General features: G+C 56.5%; 1 protein-coding gene across 1 annotated transcript in view; it reads right to left on the bottom strand.

Moving 5' to 3' along the window:
• The window catches only part of ANO1 (anoctamin 1), a 176,162-nt gene that overhangs the window by 16,561 nt on the left and 135,812 nt on the right, over nucleotides 1-23,789 (bottom strand). The window contains exons 13-23 of the mRNA XM_018043147.1: nucleotides 19,152-19,234; nucleotides 16,763-16,774; nucleotides 16,098-16,169; nucleotides 13,735-13,812; nucleotides 12,688-12,762; nucleotides 9,260-9,461; nucleotides 8,997-9,108; nucleotides 7,907-7,964; nucleotides 5,937-6,037; nucleotides 4,853-4,998; nucleotides 2,129-2,281 (exon numbers count right to left, since the gene is read on the bottom strand). Of these exons, the coding sequence (XP_017898636.1) occupies nucleotides 2,129-2,281; nucleotides 4,853-4,998; nucleotides 5,937-6,037; nucleotides 7,907-7,964; nucleotides 8,997-9,108; nucleotides 9,260-9,461; nucleotides 12,688-12,762; nucleotides 13,735-13,812; nucleotides 16,098-16,169; nucleotides 16,763-16,774; nucleotides 19,152-19,234 (1,092 nt within the window). The remainder of the gene's footprint in view (nucleotides 1-2,128; nucleotides 2,282-4,852; nucleotides 4,999-5,936; nucleotides 6,038-7,906; nucleotides 7,965-8,996; nucleotides 9,109-9,259; nucleotides 9,462-12,687; nucleotides 12,763-13,734; nucleotides 13,813-16,097; nucleotides 16,170-16,762; nucleotides 16,775-19,151; nucleotides 19,235-23,789) is intronic.

Here is a 23,789-nt window from a genome sequence, read left to right as displayed (position 1 = left end):
AAGGGCAACGGAAGCTTTTGGAAGGAGTGATGATGGCCCTGCATGTTTGCAGGATTACGTTTGGGCTAGACAGTAAAGAGTCTGCCTGCTATGCAGGCGACCTGAGTTCAATCCCTGGGGTTGGAAGATCTCCTGGAGAAGGGAATGGCAACCCACTCCAGTATTCTTGCCTGGAGAATTCCATGAACAGAGTAGCCTGGCGGGCTACAGTCCACACGGTTGCGAAAAGTTGGACACAACTGAGCAACTAACGTAAAGGTCCAGCCCAAAGATCTGTCTCCCTGGTGTGCAGTCCTTAATTTGGTAGAATGACAGAGAACAGCCCTAACACACAACTCAGTCTTGTTTGTTTGGGAACCAGCACAGAACTGGCACAGGTGCTGTTCTAACTAAAATTGTATTCAAGAGGAAATGAAAAGAATACATTTTGTAATTTTCCATCTCATTTCAAGACAAAGTTCCAATAAAGAATTTTTTGTTTTCACCCTGAAAATTGAATCCTGGTTTAAGGTGATTCTGTTTAAGATAAGATGGGCATTGTCCTTGCTGACGAGGGCTGGCTCTGGCCGAGGCACGTGTGGGTCTCTGAGCCCCGCCCACTAGATCCCCCCACTCCTGGACAGATGGGCACCCTCGTCTGCTTACGTGCCTTTGGTGATAGGGAGCTCACCACTGCACAAGGAAGCTGGCTCCATTTTTAAGGTCTCTGACTATTCGAAAGTTAGGCCTGATGTTCAGTGTACAGTCCCACAGCTCCCAGTGTCTTAGTGACTTGGGGTTAAAAGGCCCAGGCTGCTCTTGACCCTGACCCGCCAGGCAGGTCACACAATGCTCTTCTTTCATCGGTAGAAGGGGGGCTCCCTCCTTCATCTCTCCAGTGAATGTTAAATGACTACGTGACGCACTGTGTGTGTAGGAAGACACCTGCTGGGCGCGAATGCCGTCTTCCCCAGTGTTCTGGCTCTGTGCTCTGGGCCCACACAGATGTTTGGAGTGGGGCAGGGGTGCTGGGGACCAGCAGAGAAAATGTATCTCATGAACCGCCCAGAGCAGCAGGCTGGAGAGGCCCCTAGTTATCCAAGACCTGAGCTCTTCCCTAATGTTCTCTGTGGCCCACACATCTCAGGAGCTGGGGGGTTGAGGTTCCCTAATGTTCTCCATGGCCCGCACATCTCAGGAGTTGGGCGGTCAGGGTTCCCTAATGTTGGGAGGTCAGGGTCCCCTAATGTTCTCTGTGGCCCGCACATCTCAGGAGTTGGGGGGTTGGGGTTCCCTAATGTTGGGAGGTCAGGGTTTCCTAATGTTCTCCATGGCCCGCACATCTCAGGAGTTGGGGGGTCAGGGTTCCCTAATGTTGAGAGGTCAGGGTTCCTTAACGTTCTCTGTGGCCTGCACATCTCAGGAGTTGGGAGGTCAGAGTTCCCTAATGTTCTCTGTGGCCCGCACATCTCAGGAGTTGGGGGGTTAGGGTTCCCTAATATTCTCCGTGGCCTGCACATCTCAGGAGTTGGGGGGTCGGGGTTCCCTAATGTTGAGAGGTCAGGGTTTCCTAATGTTCTCCATGGCCCGCACATCTCAGGAGTTGGGGGGTCGGGGTTCCCTAATGTTGAGAGGTCAGGGTTCCCTAATGTTCTCTGTGGCCCGCACATCTCAGGAGTTGGGGGGTCGGGGTTCCCTAATGTTGGGGGGTCAGGGTTCCCTAATGTTCTCCATGGCCCATACATCTCAGGAGTTGGGAGGTCAGAGTTCCCTAACGTTCTCTGTGGCCCGCACAACTCAGGAGTTGGGGGTTCAGGGTTCCCTAATATTCTCCGTGGCCTGCACATCTCAGGAGTTGGGGGGTCAGGGTTCCCTAATGTTCTCCATGGCCCATACATCTCAGGAGTTGGGAGGTCAGAGTTCCCTAACGTTCTCTGTGGCCCGCACATCTCAGGAGTTGGGGGGTCCGGTGGGGTGCAGAGGGGCTGGAGTCCTGCATCCCCCACCCCTGCCTCGTGTCTGAGTCTCCTTCCAGGGCAGGTGCAGTGAGGAGTCGGGGCCCCACTTGGCCAGCTGTGCCTCTGGCTTCCGGGGAGTGCGATCCTTTCCCCAAACCCAGGGTCTCTGCTCCCAGGGCCCAGGCACTCACCGATGTCCTTGGCTCTGACGGCCACCGGCCTTCGGAGCTCAGTGACGAACTTTTTGGCGTCCAGGCGGATCTCAATGATGTTGTTCAGGAGCGCGAAGAGCGGGGCCAGCGGGAAGGACGCGACAAACAGCGTGACGAAGCCGAACTGGATGACTGCAGAGAGGGGCGGCGGTCAGCACGTGCGGCCCCCGGCCCAGCGCAGCGGGACACTCGCCCTGGGCCAGAGGGTGCCCTGCCTCCCATGTGTAAGAGGGGATCTCGGCATGGGCCCTGCGGCCCTGGGTGACCCCAGGCCAGGAGGCGGGTTCTGAACCTTCACATTACGTCTTGAATAATGGGCGTGTACTCACTTATAGTCTGATCATGAAAAAATATACCAGTGATGGGAAAAGAGTGCCTGTGAGCACAAAAGCCCAGACTCAGTCACTCTGTGTTTGGGCGGGGAAGGGGCCCAAATGCCTTCTAGGACCTGGGGGGCCCACCAGCATCAGTGCGCCTCCATCAGCCCTTAGCGTCCACTCCATCAGGCCTTGGGGAGCCAGCGGGGGCCCACCGTCCACTGTCCTGGACAATCCTGCTCCTCTGCCTTGTTCCCTCTATCTTTCATCTTCATCATCAACCAGTCGACTCCGGGGCAACTTTGGCCTCCGAGGTTCTAGCCCACAGAGGCCCAGCTCCCGGGGAGGTCAGGGAAAGGTTGCTGAATGGAAGCAAATGGGGGAAGCGGGTTCAGGGATTGTACAGCCAGACGCTGTCCAAGGGCACTCGGTGCCAGGCGGTAAACAAGGAAGCCGGCAGAACGTCACCAGGGCTGGCAGGCTGAGTGTGGCCGTTGTTAGTGGGTGGGTGGGTGGGGCTCTGTGTGAGGCTTCATCCCGGCACGGGGTCGCTGGCCCCTCGTGCCCCACAGGGTCTCTGTGGGATGCTTTTGGGGCAGTGGTCTTGTCTGAAACCTCTGCAGATGGTGGAGGTGACGGAGGCCCCGTGGGGGGCCAGGGGCCACTCAGCCCTAAGGCTGCACGTTCTCTGACTCCGGAGTGACACTGCCTCATCTTAAACAGACAGGCTGGGGGAGAGCTGTGGAGGTGCAGGTGGGGCGGGGGAGAGGGCCAGTCAGGCCCAGAAGGGACTTGACTTTCTTCTGCCCCATCCCAGCCGAGTCAGCCTGGAGGCGGAGACCCGTGGGCATGGGGTGGGCTGCTCCCTGATGGGCAAGGCGCGGGGGCCTGTTCCAGGAATTTCATTTCATCAAACCCCAGAGGACCCTGAACTCTCCAGCCGCCAGGAAAGTGGAAATCTGGGGAAACGACCGACTGCGGTCTCCCGGTTGATCACAGGCTGCAGCTCTCTGTGTCCATCTCCCACGGGGTCAGGTGGCCGGCAGTGGAGACCCTCCTCCAAGACCCCAGGATGAGTGTCAACAGGCAGGCAGGGGGCAGGCCTGGGTGGGTGGGCGGTGCCCGCAGGGCAGGGAGCTGCCCGCCTGCCTCTGGTTCAGCCCAGAGTCGATTCTGGGACAAAACGGAGGACTCCACTGGACCCCACATGGTCTCCTTGTTGGGAGTCTCAGGGCTGTTTCTGCACTGTCATCTGAGAAGCTGGGAGTGACTCAGTGACTGCCCACGGGACTAGGCGTCTACTACTAAACGGAACCGCTCCTGCTCTCCAAGGCCGCCCGGCCCCACCCACCTCTCCCTGCAGAGCAGTCCCTGGCTGGCTCGCCCAGGTGCCTGTTAAAATGCAGAGTCCTGGGTCCCACCCCAACAGACTGGGAATGGGCCTCGGGAACCGGCACTTAAGCTATCCGTGGTGGTCAGGGGGCATGACACTTGGGAACCCCTCTACATGAGTCTCCACCTTCGCTGTCCGTTCATTCAGTGAGCGGGCACTGAACACCCACTGTATACCTGGACCTGTTCTAGGTGCAGGGGGTCCAGCAGTGAAGAGGAAAAAGAACCCAAAGGCCGGCTTTCACAGAGCGTCAGTTCCACAGGAGAGACAGACGGAGGGGGAGCGAGAGAGTGCCGGGGACTAGAGATGTCAGCTGTGGGGAGAAGCAGAGAGTAGGGCCGGGCTGCCCCATCACACACTGTGGGAAGACGCCTCTGGTGGGGACGTTCTGAGAAGAGCCCTGGAGGAAAGGAGTGAGTGATGCACCAGGGGAGCGAATTCCAGGCAGGACGCAGCTGGTGCAAAGGCCCTGAGGTAGGCGTGACTTCTACGCATTTGTGTAACAGGAAAGAGAGGGCTTCCCTGGTGGCTCAGCAGCAGAGAACCTGCCTGCAACGCAGGAGATGTGGGTTCCATCCCTGGGTCGGGAAGACGCCCCGGAGAAGGAAATGACAGCCCACTCCAGTGTTCTTGCCTGGGAAATCCTACAGGCAGAGGAGCCTGGTGGGCTACAGTCCATGGGCTCGCAAAGAGTTAGACACCAGTGAGTGAACAACAACAGCAACAACAGCAGGAAGGCCAGTGCAGCCCAGTGGGGGAGGGGAGGGGGGTGGTGGTGGCCAGGAGGCCCCACGCGGCTGCCGTGCGGCCTCGGCTGGCTGGCTCTCCCTCTTGCCCCAGTCCCGGGACTCTTGGCCCACCCTGGGCACCGCCCGTCCTGAGACACAGCTGCAGGCGACACGGCTCAGTCCTAGGGGTGTCCCCTGGAGCCCTGGGGGGCTGCTGGCCCATGTCCACCCTGCTCCGCCGCAGGAGGGCCCCCCCGTTACTCACTCATCTCCATGTACTCCGGGGTAAGGCCCGCGAAGGGCTCCAGCGTGTAGTCCACCTCGTACCGCTGCTTCTTCTTCGCGTGCTCGTCGTGGTCCGAGGGGCTCTGGTGCTTCAGCCTCAGATAGCGGATGAACTTCTTCATTTTCCTGGAGGACGCAAGGCGTCGCCTCGGTCAGGCTCCCAGGAAGGCGGGCTTGGGGGTGGCCCCTCCAGGCTGTTTTAAAGCCTGAACTGACGTGTCTGCAGTGACCACTCTGTTGACGGGCTGGCTCCTTTGCCCTCTCCCCCCGGGGGCACGCGGAGGGCAAGCCTCACCGCTTCGTCTGCGACATGAGCAGTGGTACCCAGACTTCTTGGCACCAGGGACCGGTTTTGTGGAGGACGATTTTTTCCCAGACTGGAGGTGGTTTCGGGACAATTCAAGTGCATTATATTTATTGTGCATTTTATTTCTAATCTCAGCTGCTGCTGATCTGACAGGAGGTACCGGTCCTTGGCTCTGAGGTTGGGGACCCCTGACAGAAGGAAATGGAGGTGGGGGAGGGCCCCAGGTATCAGGGGTCTGGATGGGCCTGAGCAGACTTGGATGCCTTGGACCACGGGGGCTGGCACTTGGTTTTGGGGGCACTTATCTATATCCTTTTCCAGTGAGTCGAAAAAGACACTGATGCCAGGAAAGAGTAAGGGCTGGAGGAGAAGGGGATGACAGAGGACGAGACGGTTGGATGGCATCACTGACTCAATGGACAGGAGTTTGAGCAATCTCCAGGAGACGGTAGAGGACGGGGAAGCCCTGCGTGCTGCAGTCCATGGAGTCAAAAAGAGTCAGACACAACCGAGCAACTGAACAGAAACAACCTGTACGCTGCACCCTCGGCCACTTGGGAGAGGAGGTGTCACCTGGCCTTGTCCTCCTCGTCCACCAGGCAGTCGCTCCTGCCCACCTCCCCCGGGTTCTCACCGCCTCCCTGTTTCTGGTGTCCCACCCCGGCTGGTCCAGGCCCTGCTTCGCCGGCCGCCCAGACCTCCGGGAGGCCTGCCCCGCGCCTGTGCCCGCTGAGGCCCGAGGCCGGGGGCTACTCACGGGATGCCGATCTCAAACAGGTTGTTCTGGATCAGCTGCTTCCCCAGCATGATGATGCTCAGCTGGATGCAGAGTTCCATCAGGCAGCCCCCCGGGGCACACTGCAAGAGAGGGTCGCATCAGCACCCACCGGCCGGCCCAGCCCCTGCAAGGGGAGGCCGGCCCTCGGGCCCAGGGCTGAGTTGTGTCCTCCATGTCCCGGCCCCTGGAGCCTCACAGCGGGACCTCACTTGTTAGCAGGGTCTTTGCAGACGAGACCGAGGGAAGATGCAGTTGTGATGGTATAGGGTGGGCCCTGCTCCAGTGGCCGGTGTCCTTTGAAGAAGAGGAAACGCACAAGCGCACGGGAGCTGGGGGAAGAGGCCCCCTGAGATGGAGGCAGAGACTGGAGAGGCACATCCGTCGGCACGGGGACATCGAAGACGGTCAGTGGCAGAGAGAGCTGGGAGAGGCCTGGAGGAACCCTCCCTAGAACCTTCGGAAGGGGCATAACCCTGCTGACACTGTAATTTTGGACTCTGGCCTCCAGAACTGTGAGAGCTTAAAACTGCCGCCTTAAGAGACCTGGTCTGTGGCGTCCTGTGACAGTGGCCCCTGGGGTTAGTACAGCCTGACCGACAGGCTCTCCGGGCTGGACCCAGGCCTGGAGACAGAGCCCATCGGCAGGGGGTGGGCAGCGGTCTCACAGGCTGGGGCCTGGCAGCTGGGAAGCCACACGGTGAGGCAGCCGGCTACCCGTTAGGCCTAACACCCTGTTCCCGGGGGGCTTGTACCACCATAGGCTGGTGGGGGCGGGGGCGTGAGCAGGCAGACAGAAGCTTAACTTGTCCAAGTGGTGGGAACTAAGGGACCCTGGGTGACACTCCAGGGCACAGGTGACCCTCTTTGAGTCCTGGGCCAAACTTCATATACCAAAAATTGCCAAAAAATTTATCTGGAAGAGCCACCATCTCATTGAAAAAATAAAGATGCTCTACACTTTATTCGGCTTTCCTGATGGCGCAGAGGTTAAAGTATCTGTCTCCAATGCGGGAGACCTGGGTTCGATCCCTGGGTTGGGAAGATCCCCTGGAGAAGGAAATGCAACCTACTCTAGTATTCTTGCCTGGAGAATCCCATGGACAGAGTAGCCTGGTGGGCCACAGTCCACGGGGTCGCAAAGAGTTGGACGCGACTGAGCGACTTCACATGCTTCATTCTAGTTCACGAAGACATTTCCCCTGGCTTCTCCAAGAGTTAGAGAGCTTGACAGGGTGTCGCCCTACGTAAAGGACGCGTCAGGCAGTGGGGGTGTGCTTGGAGGGCTTTTCACAAACATCCGCTACTGCGGATGAGGCCTTGGAATGTTGGGGCCAGCACTCAGCTGGCTGAAGCTCTCGACTTCACCCCAGGCAGCCAGGTCACCCAGTACCTAATCCTCTCCACCGTTTCACACGATCTTATCAGGAAGGCCTTTCTTTCTCAATAAAATGAATTATTCTGGGAATTGCAAAAGCCGAGTAGTTCCCGTGAGACCTGAGATGGGCCCTGAAGTCTGGCTCGGTCTGATGGAGCCAGTGGAACAAGTTTGGGGGACAGGACTCAGACGCACACACTAGACTCACAGTGGCTGAACCGCTGAGCAGAAGCCAAAGACCACTAGCACTGTGATTGGTGGGGCAAGAGATGAGCATTTCAGTGTTGAAGTAAAAGAACTGTAATTGAGTTTTTTTTTTCTTCTCACTAGTCCACCATAACCAAAGAGAAAAACATTCAAGATCTTACAGAAAAAGAAGAAGGAAAGAAAAGGGTGTACTTTTTTTGGTTTCCATGACCCTGAAGAGACATTCTCCTTTTAAGGTGACACTATATGGACACACCACGGAAGACTAAAGCCCTCCCCAGCAGCTGGATAACAGAGCAGGGGTCTCGCGGGCTGGGAACTGAGGTGTGCTGTGTGAACAGAGGTGAGAAAGCAGAGCGGGACCTACCTCCTCCATCCGGAAAGATCGGAAAATGTACACGTAGTCACCCGGGCGTCCAACAAACCTGCAATGATGGGGGTCAGTTAGAGAGGGCCGAGTGGGTCCTGGGAGGCCCCGAGGGTGGGAGCTGGGCCGCGTCGTGGGTCCCCAGGTCGGAGCGCTAGGGTCTCACAGGCTTTCTCCCTGCCCGCTTCATCTAAGAACCGACCACAGTGGCTTTCTGTTGGTTGAATATTCATGTGATTCCCAAGCCTGCAGGTGGGTAAGAAGACGTGGCTTCAACACGAAACCAAGAGGCCGAAGGGTGGATGGAGGAAAGGGAGCCCAGGAGGGGAGAAGGCGAAGGCAAAGGCAAAGGAGTCTGAGCCCAGATGGTGTCATGCCCACCACAGCAGGGTCTCGCAGCCAAGCTGGGGACTGCAGACAGGCCGGAGTGGGGCTGGTCCCAGAGGCTGCCTCTCAGTTCCCTGTGGGGTGTGCGGCCGAGGGTCGTCTGAGAGCCTGCTCCATTGCTGTGGGTGCTCTCAGGGGGGCCTGGGCACCTTGGCCCAGCTCCGGGACCCTGGGATGGGCGGGTGGCCCTGGCATTTGTAAATCGCATGATGCTGAGCATGGAGACTCTGGGAGGGGTTCTGGGATCTGACCGGCCAGGCCCTGGCAGGGGCGGGGACAGTGGGGAGTCGTGGTGGGTGGGCCACAGGCCCCTAGAAATCCAGGACAGCTCCAGAGGGTCAGGATGTGGGGTTCACTCCACCACTGGCCCAGAACACCAGCGGCTGCCCTTTCATACCTTCTCTGGCAGCCCTCACCTCCCCAGTGTGGGAGCCCCTGGAGCTGGCTGCCTGGAGCCCCTACTGTCTGGAGTCCCCAGCGCCTGGGGTCCCTCCTCCCAAGGGTCCCTGCCCCCTGGGGGCCCCGCAGGAGCCAGGTCTTTGCCCGACTGCAGCTGCAGCTGGAGCTCACTGACTGCTCTGCCTTGGGCCTGGGTGCCTCCTGCCTGTGGGGAGACAGGGGTGGGGGGCGGGAAGCCTTCTATCAGACGGGGAGGCGCGAGCTAGGGAAGGCGGTGTGTCTGAGTCACCAAAGCAGCCCCTACCGGCCTTTGAAGAAAGCCACGTAGAAGATGGGGGTGTAGGAGTTGACGAACTTGAGCAGGAAAGCCTTGAAGATCAGCCTCTCCTCAAAGCTCTTCTCCGTCTTTGGAACCTCTAGAGGGAGTGAGAGGCAAGCCGCTGAGCCACTGCCCCGGTCCAGGCGGGTTACTCCACTTGACCATCAGAGGGGCTGAGCGACCAGCCCAGGGCCCCACGGCAGGCAATGTGCGGCCGCCTGGCTCTGGGGCTTGGCCAGGGCGCTCACCTATCTTGGTGAGCCATCTGGCTATGCAGCCGTACACCTCGTCCAGGAGGATGATGACCACCAGGTTGATGATGACTGCGGTGGCCGTGACCGTGACCCGGATGTTGGACCGCACAGACGGGGAGGAGTTCATGGCCAAGGCAGCGGCCGTGGAGATTCTGTAGATGATGACGCCGAGGACGATGGCGAACGTCACAGCGATCTGCGGAGGGAGGAGGGACACCGTCGGCTGGACCACACCCTTTGGCTCCCTGGGCCCTGCTGTCCCCCACCTGGGAGCGCTTCAGCTTCAAAACAATGACAGGCATTTCTTGTCACCCACTAGATGCCAAGGGCTTTACTGGTGTTAACGTCACAGATGAGTGAGGGGCCAGATTCTGTTTTACAGAAGAGGAGACTCATGCTCAGAGAGGTTGGGTAACCAGGCCAGATCACCCAGCACACGAGCTGGGGCTTTCCTGGCGGGTCCACCAAGCCTGGAGTGCACAGCTCTGCAGCTGCCTGCTGTAAGAATCATGACTGCCTTGCCCACTGTCCCCAAGAGGATGGCTGCAACCCCAGTAACTGGCTTGTGCGCTGGCAGGCTGACTCTGGGGTGGGCTTTGCCCCAGCCTGGGTGACCCTGAGTGGAAGCAGTGACATTCTCGATGCTGTTGTGGGAGGCAGGTGGGGCATGTGGTGGTCTGGTCTCCCTGGCAGTGCTGCAGGCCTGCCTGGGTCAGATGGATGGGGTCCCTTCTCCTGATCTCTCCAGAAGACCCCCACACCCCTCCAGCTCATCCCCCATCTTGCCAAACCCACCGTTGCCCCAGAACGTTTCCTAAAGCTTGGACTGGCAGCTGCTTGAGAGACAGGGGTGGGCACTGGCTAGGATGATGAGTCTGTTCTGCATGGAGCTGTCTGTCTGCCTGCCCGGACTCCTCTTCCTTACCCTCAAAAGCCCTGACTCACCTGGGAAGACCCTGTCTGCACCCTGTCCTGCCCTAAGGGTGAGGACGTCTGCGCATTCCAGTCCTGAGGCAGTCCTGAGGGTGGAGGGCGGCTGTGCAGGGCTGTCACCCAAGCCCAACTGCACCGTGCCCTCTGCGTACCCTGGCCCCTGCGTCTCACTTTCATGGAGGGTGTGCAGGGGACCTGCCCTTGCCGAGACGGCCCCTCGTGGCTCCCAGGACAGCCCTGGAGGGCAGGGGCTGTGCTGTGTGCCTCCAGGATGCAGCTTGGCAGGGCTCTGCCTGCTTCACCCCAGAGGAAGGCCGCAGTGGTGGGGATCTCAGGATGCTCCTATTTTAAATTTCCGGCTAGTGACTCCACTGCTGCCCACGCCTGTGAGCAACTGAATGGCGACCACACCCGCCCAGGGAACGTCGGCACCCCACACCACACCCCGAAGAACGGGCTGCCCTGTGGAGAGGTGTGGGTACCACTCCTGCCAGCTCCCGGAATGAGGGCTTTCCTGGAAACTCCCATGCCCCTGCCAAGAGGCCCCACCCCGCGCCCAGGGGAAGGCATTGCCCTGGGCTTGGAGATGCCCCTCCTGCCTTGCGTGGAGGTGTAGACGGGGCACTGGGCCTGCAGAGACTCAGCAAGGTGTCCCTTTCCCTGCTGGTGTCCCCCCATGGCCACCTTATAGCTGTGTCCCCTCCTGGGTGCAATGCCCGCTCTGGAATCAAAGGGCCTCAGGGCCGGGGTTTGGACGCAGTGTTCACGTGGGCACCTTCAGGACCAGGAGCATGGGGGCACCTGGTAGGTGGTCAGCTGCTATTTGTTCAGAGAATGAAGCTCCTGTGTCCAGGACAAGACTGATTCATCTGTTATGGGGACCCCAGTCCCTCAAGGTCTGCTGGTTCCCTCACCACTATCCTGCCTTTGCTGGGAATGACACTGTGCCCATTTCCCAGTCTCTGTGTAGACAGGGCTGGCCAGCACAATGCAAGCACAGGTGTGGGCAGCCCTGTGGCAAAGCACTTTCAAAGAGGGGCTGCCTCCACTGGGATCCATCTTCTTCCCCTTTATGCCTGGAAAGTGGAGGTGATGTTGGAGGTGGGGCAGCCATGTTGTGACCAAGAGGATACAGGCAGAGACCAGAGAAGTCAGTGCCTGTTGGAATCATGCAAGTGCTGGGCCAGCCCTCCACTGCCTACACCTTGATTCTTATTAGGTGAGAAACTCAAAACTCCCTGAAGACTATTCACAGAAGTGACATGTAACCTGAGGGCCCCTGTCCAAACTTGCCGTGGTGCAGAAGGGCCCACAGCCTCCTACCTCCTCCATCCCTGTGCTGGACCTTCTGATTCTTCTCTGCCAGGAGGGGCTGAACCTTGGCGCCTGAGTCCCATTTCCTATACCCCGTCCCCTGCTGGGGAGCTCTGGCAATGCTGTGGGCAGGGCCCGCATTGTCCTAGGTGCCCTCAGCATCACTCGTGTGTCTGGGACACGTGTCCCAGCGCTGGGCCCACTGCCACTGGAGTCATCTACAGGCCCAGGAGCCCTGCACACAGCGGCTCCACAGTCCTGGGGGCCCCACTATGGGTTTCTTCAGATCAGCGATATCCTTCTCAACACTGTGCAAGACCGTGAGAGGAAGCCGAGTCCTCGCTCTGCTTCTAACTACTCAGCTTAGAGGGCCTCAGCTGCCGCCCCTGACACCCAATGGAAGAACAAGCCCACCTGCATGTCTCCAAGTTCATGGAGAACAGCAAGGGCCTCAGGGTGGACGGCCAGCCTGGCATACGGCCTGCGGAGAGGGAGAGACCTCTGGCCTCTGTGTCCTCGCCAGCAGGTTGGGGCGGGGACAGGTGGGTGTGAGCCCCTCAGGCCACTGGGCATAGCCCAACCCTCGGTCCACAGCGGCCATGAGGGCCCCCCACAGGGTCGGGGGCTAAGACCCTAACCTAAAATTCCAGGGATGGATGAGGGGATGGTCATTTCTACAGTGACCACAGCTGGCGCTGACCTGTTGGGGAACATGGGCCGAGGCCTTCCAGGGATGTGGCCCAATCACCTGGGCGTTAAAGCCTCCAAAGAGAGCTGGCCGTGTGTTGCTGGTTTATTCAAACCCACAGGGTCCGGATGAATCTGGCATCACAGACCCGTCCTGACTGCTGTCCTGTCTCTATGTTATTCATTTCGTGGCCTTCTCTAAAACCCCTCCGTTTTGTCTTAAATAACACCTGTGAACTCCTGGGTGTGAACGACAAGCTACCTACATGTGTCACTCTCAGAACAGAAGACGTGTGTCAGGGACTATCCCCCAGGTGTAGGGAGCCCCGGGGGTCACTGTAGAACCCTGGCCCCTTCCCATTTTAGGGTGGAATCCCCCCACCCCTGCCTGCCTGGGATGAAGACAACTGCCACGTGGACGGCTGACCCCATCCAGGTAAACGCCGCCTGCCTTGGTACACGGCCCCCCTCGGCCTCCCGGGACTCACCATGAAGATGATAGAGACCAAATTGGTGAAGTAGGCGGGGAACCGGTCTCTCCAGGTCAGCTTCACCTTGTCCGTCTACAACACGAAACAGGGCTGGGTCAGCAGTGGGGACCATCCTGGTGGACAGGTGTGGTGTGTGAGTGTGTGTGTGTGCACGCGCACATGTGAGTGTGGGTGTGAACAACGTGGACCACAGAAACACGGTGGGAAAACACAAAAACCCTGCAGGTGATGAATGAATGCCAACATCCAGGCTTTATCCCTGATGAAAGGATGCTATGAAATGACAGGAATAATAGTTGTCTACAAATGTGAGTCTTCTCTGTACAAGGTGTGATGGCGCCAGAGGCTTTTCTAAATGAGACGCTCAGACCGACCCCCGCCCCCCCATTTCCGGGAGAAGCCCGGCCTCCGTCTCCTGGCTGAAAGTCTCATCGGCAAGAAGATCTAAGCTGTTTTCCTCCACCACCCAGACCATAATAGTTATTTTCCTTTGCAGAGCAAGTTGAGACAAGCCACCAGCACTACGAGTTCAAACGCTGCCCGCCGCGTAGCAACGGCGGTCGGTGGGGACACACGGCCCCAAAGGCTCTGGCGCAGGGACTGCGGAGTCTGGAGGGACTGAAATAGATGCTTGTCACTAACCTGGGATGTTTCAAGAATGGGGTGGATCTTTAACGCCAAAAAAAAAAAAAAAAAAAAAATGCATGGATGAAGTCAAAGAATGCTGGCAGGCCTGACCCCTGAGGCCACGCATTCCAGGGAAGGTGGCATGCATGTTAATGAGACCAGGGACCGCTGGCAGGCAGCTGTGGCAGGCACGATTCACAAGCCCCAGAGACAGCCGAGCTCCCGCCCACGACCCCACGGTGGCCATGCAGAGACACCTCGACACGTCACAGCCCGAGGGTGCGGAGGAAGGCAAAGGAGCGTGGATGTGGATGTTAACACGACAATACAGCAGTCAAGAGTCGGCTGAGGAGACACAATGAACTTTGGTTCATCTGCACACTGAAGACGCGCGACGCCCGGTGACAGGACATGTACCAATTTCACCCCCGCCATGGCGGTCTTAACCCTCTGCCTCCACTTGTTTGTGGGCTCCTCCGGAAGGTGCCGGCGCTTCTGGGGTGGGTGGAGGGAACAAGAGAGCACCGTGGGGTGAGACCGCGGCCCAGGTCCCCGTTGCCCCCTGGGGAAGCCAGTGCCTCCCTGGCTGTGCGGCTGCTGGGGCTGAGTCAGGCTCTGGGCGTCTTAAACCCATCGGGGACGGCAGAGTTCTACATCCTAAAAGAGCGCGTGCGTGCTAAGTCACTTCAGTCGTGACCCACTCTGTGACCCTATGGACCGTAGCCTGCCAGGCTCCTCCGTCCAAAGGCTTCTCCAGGCAAGAACACTAGAGTGGGTTGCTGTGTCCTCCTCCAGCGGATTTTCCCAAGCCAGGGCTCGAACCCACATCCCCTGTATTGGCAGGGTGGCTTCTCTCCCACTAGTGCCACCTGGGAAGCCCATTCTAAAAGAGAGGCTGCAGTGAGGTAGTGGAAACAGCCTGGAAGCTTGGCGGGTTCCGCGGGGCCCCCTCGCCAGACGGCGACCGCAGTTCAGACGGTGCATCTTATGCAGACGCGGGTCACCCTGCACATTTGACACCAACGTGCAGGAAGCCACACTCTGCATCCTAACACCCATGAAAGGGGGGATCTCTTATTTTCCCCCTAAACGAATTTGGTGCCATAGTCAGGGGAAAAAATTAAAACCACTAAGTTGGGAGACAGTGAAACGGTGGAAAAAAATCAAGGGTATAGCCCCCTGGAGGCCTTCAGGGCCTGAGGTCACCATCGGAGGCCGGCGAAAATGAACCCCAACCTTTCCTGCTCTTGTGGTCAGAGAGCTCGGGTCCAAGCCAAGGAGCTGGGTGACAGGGAATCGGGGCGGTGCTCCCGGCACGGCGCAGAGCTCGGGTTTGGGGGAGCCTCTGACTTCAGTGGATGTGATGCGGGCCACTAAGCCCCTTTTCCCTTAGGAAGAGGTGCAACCTCATCCTCGCTCACACTAGGAGGGGCCGCCGTAGAACTGTGGGGTGGGCTGCCTGGGGGTGCAGATGGCACACCTCAGGTGGGGCGCAGTGGCCCTCAGGGGGGGCCTGGGGGCTTCAGAGCAGCAGCACCTACGCCTCTCCCTCTAGAAGAGGAGCCACAGCCCGGGGAGAGGGCGCTGATGGAGCTGTGGGGTCAAAGGCACAAGGCGGCTGCTCCAAGGGCAACGGGCACGCAATGGGCAGACGTTCCGATGGGTTAAATGAAAAGATGGTCTCCTCATCACGGTGAAGGCTCATGCTTTCGCGGTTATTTCCTCTGCACCCCCGGTCCTGCTTGGACTCTGAGTTCAAGGACGTGCGCCCGCTTTCTGGCTGCGGGGGGCTGAGCTGGGCTCTCTTTCTGCAATGGGAGCTGGGGTCTGAGAACGGGTTATGCTGCACCCACTTTGCCCACCCCCTGTTGGGGGGATTGTGGTAACTGGAACCCCTGGCCACGTTGTACCAGCAAACTCTGTCCACGGAACACAATGGTAAGAAAAGACAAAGGCAGGGGTTTGCGCTGGTCGCTCCCAGAGGCCAAGGAACGCCAGGGTCTGGAAAGACCACTCTGCCCTTGTTCCCGTCCCTACAGCAACTGACCTTCCAGCCTCAGAGAGAGGTTGACAAGGGCCTGGGGGCTCTTGCCCCATGTCAGATAAAAAAAAAACCCTCCGATACAAAGAACAGCCGAGCATCCCTAGAGGGCTGTGAGAGCATGACTGTGAACGTGACTGCCAATTTAAACGAGAGGTTCTGGGGAGAAGGGAGGGCATTTATCGCAGACTAAGGAAAGGTGGCGGCCTCAGGAGGATCACAAAAACACTGCTTTCTCGTTCTCGTCCTCTACGCGTGAGGCAAGGAGCTGGCCATCCGCTCAGGGTCCCTGTTGGGGCAAACCCTTCCATCCATCAGTCAATGCAGAGCATGAGGGCTGGACAAGACCATCCAGAGCAAGAAAAGCTGCAAAACCACCCACTTGGTTTTCTTGATGTTGAGGTGTTGGCTGAAGTTTGAGGTCACCCTCAGGACAGGAGGGGGAGGCTGACCTCTGGCAGGGTGTGGCAAATCTCCCCCCAACCCCTGCCTGTTTTTATAAATAAAGTTTTATTGGAACACGGCCAGACACATTTCACCTGTTGCCTATGGCCGTTCCCCCCCCACAAGGGCAGAGTCGCTGTGACAGAGGCAGGGAGGGCCTGAACATGTGCTCTCTGCCCCTATCTGGGGGCCGCCCCCCTCCATCAGCACAGCATGTGCTGACCCCTGGCCTGTAATGCTGATGGACATACAATGCTTCACTGCTGGGAAAGGCAACTGGCAGCGGCCACCATACCTCTTTGTTTTTGGATTCTTTCCTAAGAGACTTCTCCAGAACTCGAGCTTCATATTCGGCTCTGGGATGGTCCTGTGAAAGAAACCAAGTCAGCGAGGAGTCTTGTGAACTGCGAGTCTGCGACCCTTAACAGGAGCGCGTGTGGCAAATTCACCCCTGCCACTCCCTCAGGGTACCCGTTGGGGCCAGTTCCTGTCTGCACCATTCCCCATTCAGAGCTCCCTGAATGAGGTTCACCCAGGTTTCTCCCCCTTGTTGGGAAGCCCAGCCCACTGGGAAGGCCAGAGTCAGGCTCCGTGGTCCTGGAGGTGGGTCAGTCTGCACTAGGCTACAGCCTGTCCTGCAGCCCACTCTGAACACCCAGCCGTGAACTGGCCCCTGGGGACATCCCATCAGGAGCCGCGGGGTCAGAAGAGATGGCAGTTAAGTGTCAGCAAGCGTGGGCAGACCAGAGGCACCGGGCCTCAGGGGAGCCCAGAGCAGGTCAGCGAAGGGCACTGGAACAGAAGAACGGGGGTTAAGAGAGACCCGGAGGTGGGGGAGAAAGCAGAGACCCCTGCCCGCCGTGGAAGAGGTACGGGGACCCGCTCAGCAGAAACAGATAGAGCAGGTGTGCCAGAAGGTCCCTCTCCCAGGAGACAGACGAGTGACAAAAAATTCCAAACCTTGACAGCCTCCTTCCGGGAACCAGAAATGTAAAACAAAACAAAAAGATTTCATTACTTGTGTGTGTGTGTGTGTGTGTTTTTTTTTTTTTTTTAAGAAAAAAGTCCTCTTAGACGTGATATTCTTAAAAAAGCGGGATGAAGGCAGATGGACATGGGTGGACAAGGAGAGCTTGCCAAAGGCTGATGCTACCCTAGGGTGACTGCGTGTGTTACTGTTTCTGCAGGTGGAGTGTTCTAGGCGTTCCTGATGGTGTGCTGGGCTGAACTGTCTTAGACTCAGGGGAGGAGACTCAGGACAGATGGCTGGGCACAGGCTTCCTTCTGCTCCGAGAGCAGACACTTGGGATACATGTCATGGAGGGGCTAGCCCTCTGTCTCAGGTGACCAGCCCCAGAAGAGGCCCTACCCAGTGTGGGGGGCTCACTCTCGGGGACTCATTCACGCCCCCCGGGGCCCACATCCAGCGCTCTGATCACCACCCCACTACCTAGTGCCTGAGTCATCAGGGTGAAGACTTCATGGGACAGGTTCCCAACAGGTTGAACTGTCCCAACCCCAAGGACGTCATGAAAAGCACATTCTCAGTCTATCCCAAATTAGTAAGATGACACTAACCCTATTTGAATCTATTGAATCTGCTCTGGCAGAGAGCTGACCTGGGGCCCTCCATGGGGGATGGAGCACGCGTCCCACGCCTGTCTCTGCACCTAAGGAGACACGTGTCTCGCTGGCCTGCCAGCCTTGGCCCCGCCATTTGTGAAACAGCACAATGAGACCTGCTGCCGGAAGAGGCTGGACCTGGAGGCGGGAGGCCAGCTGGGGGCACTCACAGCTGTCGGACCCCGTCAAAGTGCTCTGTACCTGCTGACATACCAAGACCCCCTCAAACTCTACTCTTCCACCCCTGTTTGTGAGGACATGAGGCACAGAAAGGGTAAGCAACTTGCCCCAGGTCACACAGCAAGGGTGATGCTGAAACAGGACAACCTGGTCCTGGAGGTCATCTTGGCACCACGAAGCTGGTGCCCCTTCCAGCAAACTAGCGTGTCTGTCAGCTCAGAACCCACACAGCTACACAGTTGACTGAAGAGTGATCCACCAACTCAGTCCTGGAGGTGGCATGTGTGTGGGGACATACAATAATGAGAGAAGTCGCTCAGTTGTGTCCGACTCTTTGTAACCCCATGGACTGTAGTAGTCTGCCAGGCTCCTTCGTCCATGGAATTTTCCTGGCAAGGATACTGGAGTGGGTTGCCATTTCCTTCCCCAGGGGATTTTTCTGACCCAGGATTCGAACCGGAGTCTCCCACACTGCAGGCAGACTCTCTACCATCTGAGCCACCAGGAAGGCCTAATATATGTGAAGGGAAGTCGCTCAGTCGTGTCCGACTCTTCATGACCCCATGGACTGTAGCCTACCAGGATCCTCCGTCCATGGGATTTTCCAGGCAAGAGTACTGGAGTGGATTGCCATTTCCTTCTCCAGGAGATCTTCCCAACCCAGGGATTGAACCCGGGTCTCCCGCATTGTAGACAGACGCTTTAGTGTCTGAGCCACAGGGAAGTCCAATATATAATAATAGGGATATATTACTATATAATATAGTCATAGGGATATTTAAAGAGATGATGAAAGAGGCTTTCACATTACAATGAAAATGCATGAGTGGTTTCTCTTTAAAAGAGCTGAGCAAAAGATTCCGTAACACGAAGCCCGGTCAGCATGGCCAAACCTAATGGCTCTCCTGTTCGGGGGATCTTGTTCCTTTTCATTCCCTCTCATCCCACAGGGATTCTGCTGGAGCTGGCAATTCAGGATGGGGCAGCAGCAAAGCGTCTCCTGAGCAACCCCGGGGAAGGGGGTTCACCCACCACTTCAGTGGCTGTTCAACTTGGAATGTCCCTCTCCTGGCACACAAAGATGCCCAGCACATGGCTTCCCTCTGTTAGTGAAGGATCAGTCCCACATCTTGGCCACGCCTGACTGCAGGCTGACAGCTGGCTCCGGGAATCGCAGGTTTGGCACTCAGGGTGAAGGCTCATGGCCGCCTCTGGGGACTCAACCTCGTGGGTTGCAGCCACCCCCTCCCCAGACCCGTGGTGCGGCTCCCAGACTGGATGAGATCAGTGTGGTGAGCCTTGGCCTGCATCCCCGACCACATTTCTGGGTGGTGTGTCCGTGTGAGCATGGAGATTTTAAACACTAGAGTGGACACTGAGCAGTCACCCTGGCAACCGCGGGGGATTCAGACATCAGGGACATGAACTGAGAAACAGACAGGGAGCTGCCTTGCCTGGGCTTTACGACCTAGTGAGCTCCCCCTCCGAAAGGAACGGGGTGGGGGTGGGGGAGGACACAGGGGGTGCAGCTGCTAAGCCCACTCACCTCCTCCTCCTCGAAGCCTGTGAGGTCCCAGCGGTAATTGAGCCGCATCTGTTTCCGCTTCCAGTGCTCCATGAAGGTGGCGGCTAAGGGCAGAGAGGAGAACCAGGTGGTTAGGGGCTCAGAAGCCCCATGATACTGGGTGACATGAAAGCATTCTCCCCTCTTGTACCATTTGGAGGGTGAGGGCAACAAGTACTGGACCAATATTAAACTGTTCAGTTCTCCCACTGACTCTGAAAGGCAGGGATGGTCCATTGCTCATTTTACAGATGATGAAAATGGAGGTACAGGGAATCTGAGTCCCGGGCAAGCTTACTGTGCCAGCCGGTGAGGGGCCTGGGCAGGATGGTCTCAGAACTCGTGTTCTTGACCATCCTGCTCCATTGATCTTGGGGACCCCAAGTCACAGGAAGGGGTCCTGAGATCAGGAGGAGTGCAGGGTGAGCCAAGGCCACTCACTCAAGCTTCAAGCCCTACAGGTGCTCTGCCTGCTGAACTGTGCTCCTAGGTGCTACGCCCTGCTTCGTGTTCCCAACAGAGTAAGCACAGTCCAAATGCCGCCTCCTCCAGGAAGCCTCTCATCAATTCCCTCAGTGACAGGAGAAAACCAGCTCTTCCTGGGACCTTTCATGCTCATGGTGCCCGCGCCACCTTCCCTTATAACTCCTGTCCCATGTCCTGTGGCCTCTCTAGGGCGTGTGGGCAGGGATGGGGTCTCGGCCTCTGGGTCCTCCACAGAAAGCCCAGTGTGTGGCACAAACAAGTGCCTCAAGGGTGCTCACTGAATGCACAAAGGGCTTGTAAGAGCACACACTTGCATCTTGGGACACCACTGACTGAATCATTCTTCATTAATGCTTCCACCCAACACAGTAAAGTCAGCAGAGTCTGGGTGTTGGAAGAATGATATGAGTGACCATAACGGTAACTAGAGCTCTGGATTCTTGAGCTGTTACGCGGTAGGCACTGTTCAAAGAGCCTGAATACATGAAGTATTCAGTGCAGTTCAGCCCCTCAGTCGTGTCTGACTCTTTGTGACCCCATGGACAGCAGCACGCCAGGCCTCCCTGTCCTTCACTATCTCCCAGAGTTTGCGCAAATTCATGTCTATCGAGTCGATAATGCCATCCAACTGTCTTGGCATTAATCTCATTTAAACCTCACAGTGATCTTTGGAGGGAGATGCTATAACGTACTGCCTTTTACAGATGAGGAAACTGAAGCTCAGAGGAATTAAATGACCTGTATGATGAATGGTGGTGTCAAGACAGAAATGCAGCAAGAACTTCCGTGCAAATTCCCTGGTGTCATTCTTCACTAGGAAAGAATGCAGGCTTTGGACCTGGCAATAAGTAGGCATGAATCTGACTCATTCCCTGGTTCAGAGAACGTGCCCACCCATTAAGGTGAGGTGAGAACAGTTTTGCACATATTTGCACATAATGGGTAAACGTCAAGCATCAGCTACCACCCCAGCCAGGTCCAGCCAGGAGACAGGAACCTCTTACGTCTTTTGGACTGGGGTAATTTCATCCTGGGGCTTGGCCACATAGATAGCGGAAGAGCTGAGACAACAAGCAGGGGATGGTGAGACCACCCAGAGATCAGCAGCTGCAAGAAGCTGCTGCCAATTTAGGGGCAGCGGGACAATGGGAGCTAGTGTTACCAGGGCCAGACACTGGAGCTGCCCAGAAGCAGCCAGGATCACGGAGGGAGGGGCTTTCCGGTGGGAGTTAGAACCACCAAGGGAAGGCAAAGCCTCTGCCAGAGATGTTCCTGGAAGCACGGAGAGAGAAGGAGAAATACCCTGGTTTCTCCCCCGCCTCACTTCTTCGGATCCCCATCGGGGCCTCCCATTGGCTGACAGCAAGGGAGCCTGGGAAATGTTGTTCCCTGAGACACAAGTGCTCTCTCAGCAGAGGCATCGTGGTGGCGGGGACTCCGGGAGGAAGCATGTGGCCAGTGGGGCAGGCCCATCGGCAGCCTCCTGAGAAGGAATGTGTGAGGATGTCTCCTTCCGCCTCTCAGCGTGTCCTTGGCTCACTGCGGCAGAGGGCCCTGGTCGGGGCCCGTTCCCATACCCCCTCCAGTTCTGGAAGGCCTGCCTCTCCTTCACTGTGTTTTGACAGCTGTGTCTCTCTGGCTTCTGCCTGCGCATGGCAAGGCCTCCTTTGCAACCTTGGGCTGAGCTGGGGAGGAGGGCTGGCTCTCTGCTCAGCAGGGAGCTGGCCCGGTTACGTCCCCTGGCCCCGCCCTCCCCCATGCCTCCCCGTTCCCAGGCTCACCGACCCCCACCTAGACCTCTGCTCTTTCCACTCACCAGCCTACAGTGTGGTAACCCCCACCTTTTAATGAGGACTCAGCCTACACCAGGCTCTGTGCTAGCGACTTACCAACATCAAGAACCCTCAAAACAATGCGATGCACTCGAGAATGATTCCCACTCACACCTTTACACGTGAGGACAGAGGCTCAGAGGACTGCACGCTCTACCCAAGGTCGACTGCAGGTTAGCAGCAGGAGTGGGGTTTGAACTGACTGCTACTTGACCCCAGAGTCTGCCCTTAACCATGATATTGACTGACCTTCTGCATGTTTAACGTTCTTTAAAGGAGTAACAATTGTAGTTGTAAGTCTGATGGTTACAGCAAAAGTTGTATTGCCATTTTATGGATGAGGAGACGAAGGCACAGACAGGGTAAGTAATTTGACCAAGGTCCTACAGTTAGGCAGCTGGTATTGAAACCCAGGCATTCTTGCTAGAATGTTACTGGTAAATGTCTTCAGACAGATACAAAGGCCCTCTCCCAGGAGTATTTGCAGTTTGACCAGGACCAAGGCTGGACCTGAGGCCACAACCTGGTAGCCAAGGAGTCGGTGCCTAGACAGCCTTGTTGGCCTCAGCTATGTTTAGGAAATGCAGATATTTTATATTAATCGTGGGCTTCTCATCTCTCCTTTAAAAGTCTGAAGCCTCCTTAGCCAAGGTTTGGGCATGCCTTCTCTGCTGGGCTGCAGACCGCACCATGCTCTATTGCCTGGGCGGACTGCGTGGTGCTGAGTTTGTCACACTTCTGCTCTGGAGCAAAGAGGTGGGGCTGCGATGTTCAGGTTTGGCCAGCGGCATGAGCAATGGGAAGGCCCACACCAAGCTGGAGGCAGCCCCAAGATCTCAGTTCATAATCAGGCATGGTGAGCAGTGTGAAAAACCACCTGCTACTGGGCCAGACCTGATAGAGTGCCTGCAGAACTGCGGACGGAGGTGCGTGACATTGTATAGGAGGCAGAGATCAAGACCATCTCTGAGAAAAAGAAGTGCCAAAAGGCAAAACAGTTGTCTGAAGAGGCCTTACAAATAGCTGTGAAAAGAAGAGAAGTGAAAGGCAAAAGGAGAAAAGGAAAGAAATACCCATCTGAATGCAGAATTCCAAAGAATAGCAAGGAGAGATAAGAAAGCCTTCCTCGGCGATCAATGCAAAGAAATAGAGGAAAACAATAGAATGGGAAAGACGAGAGATCTCTTCAAGAAAATTAGAGATACTAAGGGAACATTTCATGCAAAGATGGGCTCAATAAAGGACAGAAATGGTAGGGACCTAACAGAAGCAGAAGATATTAAGAAGAGGTGGCAAGAATACATAGAAGAACGATGCAAAAAAGATCTTCATGACCCGGATAATCACCATGGTGTGACCACTCACCTAGAGCCAGATATTCTGGATGTGAAATCAAGTGGGCCTTAGGAAGCATCACTACGAACAAAGCTAGTGGAGGTGATGGAATTCCAGTTGAGCTGTTTCAGATCTTAAAAGATGATGCTGTGAAAGTGCTGCACTCAATATGCCAGCAAATTTGGAAAACTCAGCAGTGGCCGTAGGACTGGAAAAGGTCAGTTTTCATTCCAACCCCAAACAAGGGCAATGCCAAAGAATGTTCAAACTACCACACAATTGCATTCATATCACACGCTAGTAAAGTAATGCTCAAAATTCTCTAAGCCAGGCTTCAACAGTAAGCGAACTGTGAACTTCCAGATGTTCAAACTGGATTTAGAAAAGGCAGAGGAACTAGAGATCAAGTTGCCAACATCCGTTGGATCATAAGAAAAAGCAAGAGAATTCCAGAAAAACATCTACATCTGCTTTATTGACTACCCCAAAGCCTTTGACTATGTGGATCACAAAAAACTGGAAAATTCTGAAAGAGATGGGAATGCCAGACCACCTAACCTGCCTCTTGAGAAATCTGTATGCAGGTGAGGAGGCAAAAGTTAGAACTGAACATGGAACAACAGACTGGTTCCAAATTGGGAAAGGAGTACATCGACACTGTATATTGTCAGCCTGCTTATTTAACTTATATGCAGAGTACATCATGAGAAATGCTGGGCTGGATGAAGCACAAGCTGGAATCAAGATTGCAGGGAGAAATATCAATAACCTCAGATATGCAGATGACACCACCCTTATGGCAGAAAGGGAAGAACTAAAGAACCTCTTGATGAAAGTGAAAGAGGAGAGTGAAAGAGTTGGCTTAAAGCTCAACATTCAGAAAACGAAGATCATGGCATCTGGTCCCATCACTTCATGGCAAATAGATGGGGAAACAGTGGAAACAGTGGCAGACTTCATTTTTTCG

Source organism: Capra hircus, chromosome 29 (assembly GCF_001704415.2).
Source record: "Capra hircus breed San Clemente chromosome 29, ASM170441v1, whole genome shotgun sequence".
Lineage (NCBI taxonomy): Eukaryota > Metazoa > Chordata > Mammalia > Artiodactyla > Bovidae > Capra > Capra hircus.
Note: the sequence above shows the minus strand (reverse complement) of the source record. Positions and strands in the feature narration are given on the sequence as shown.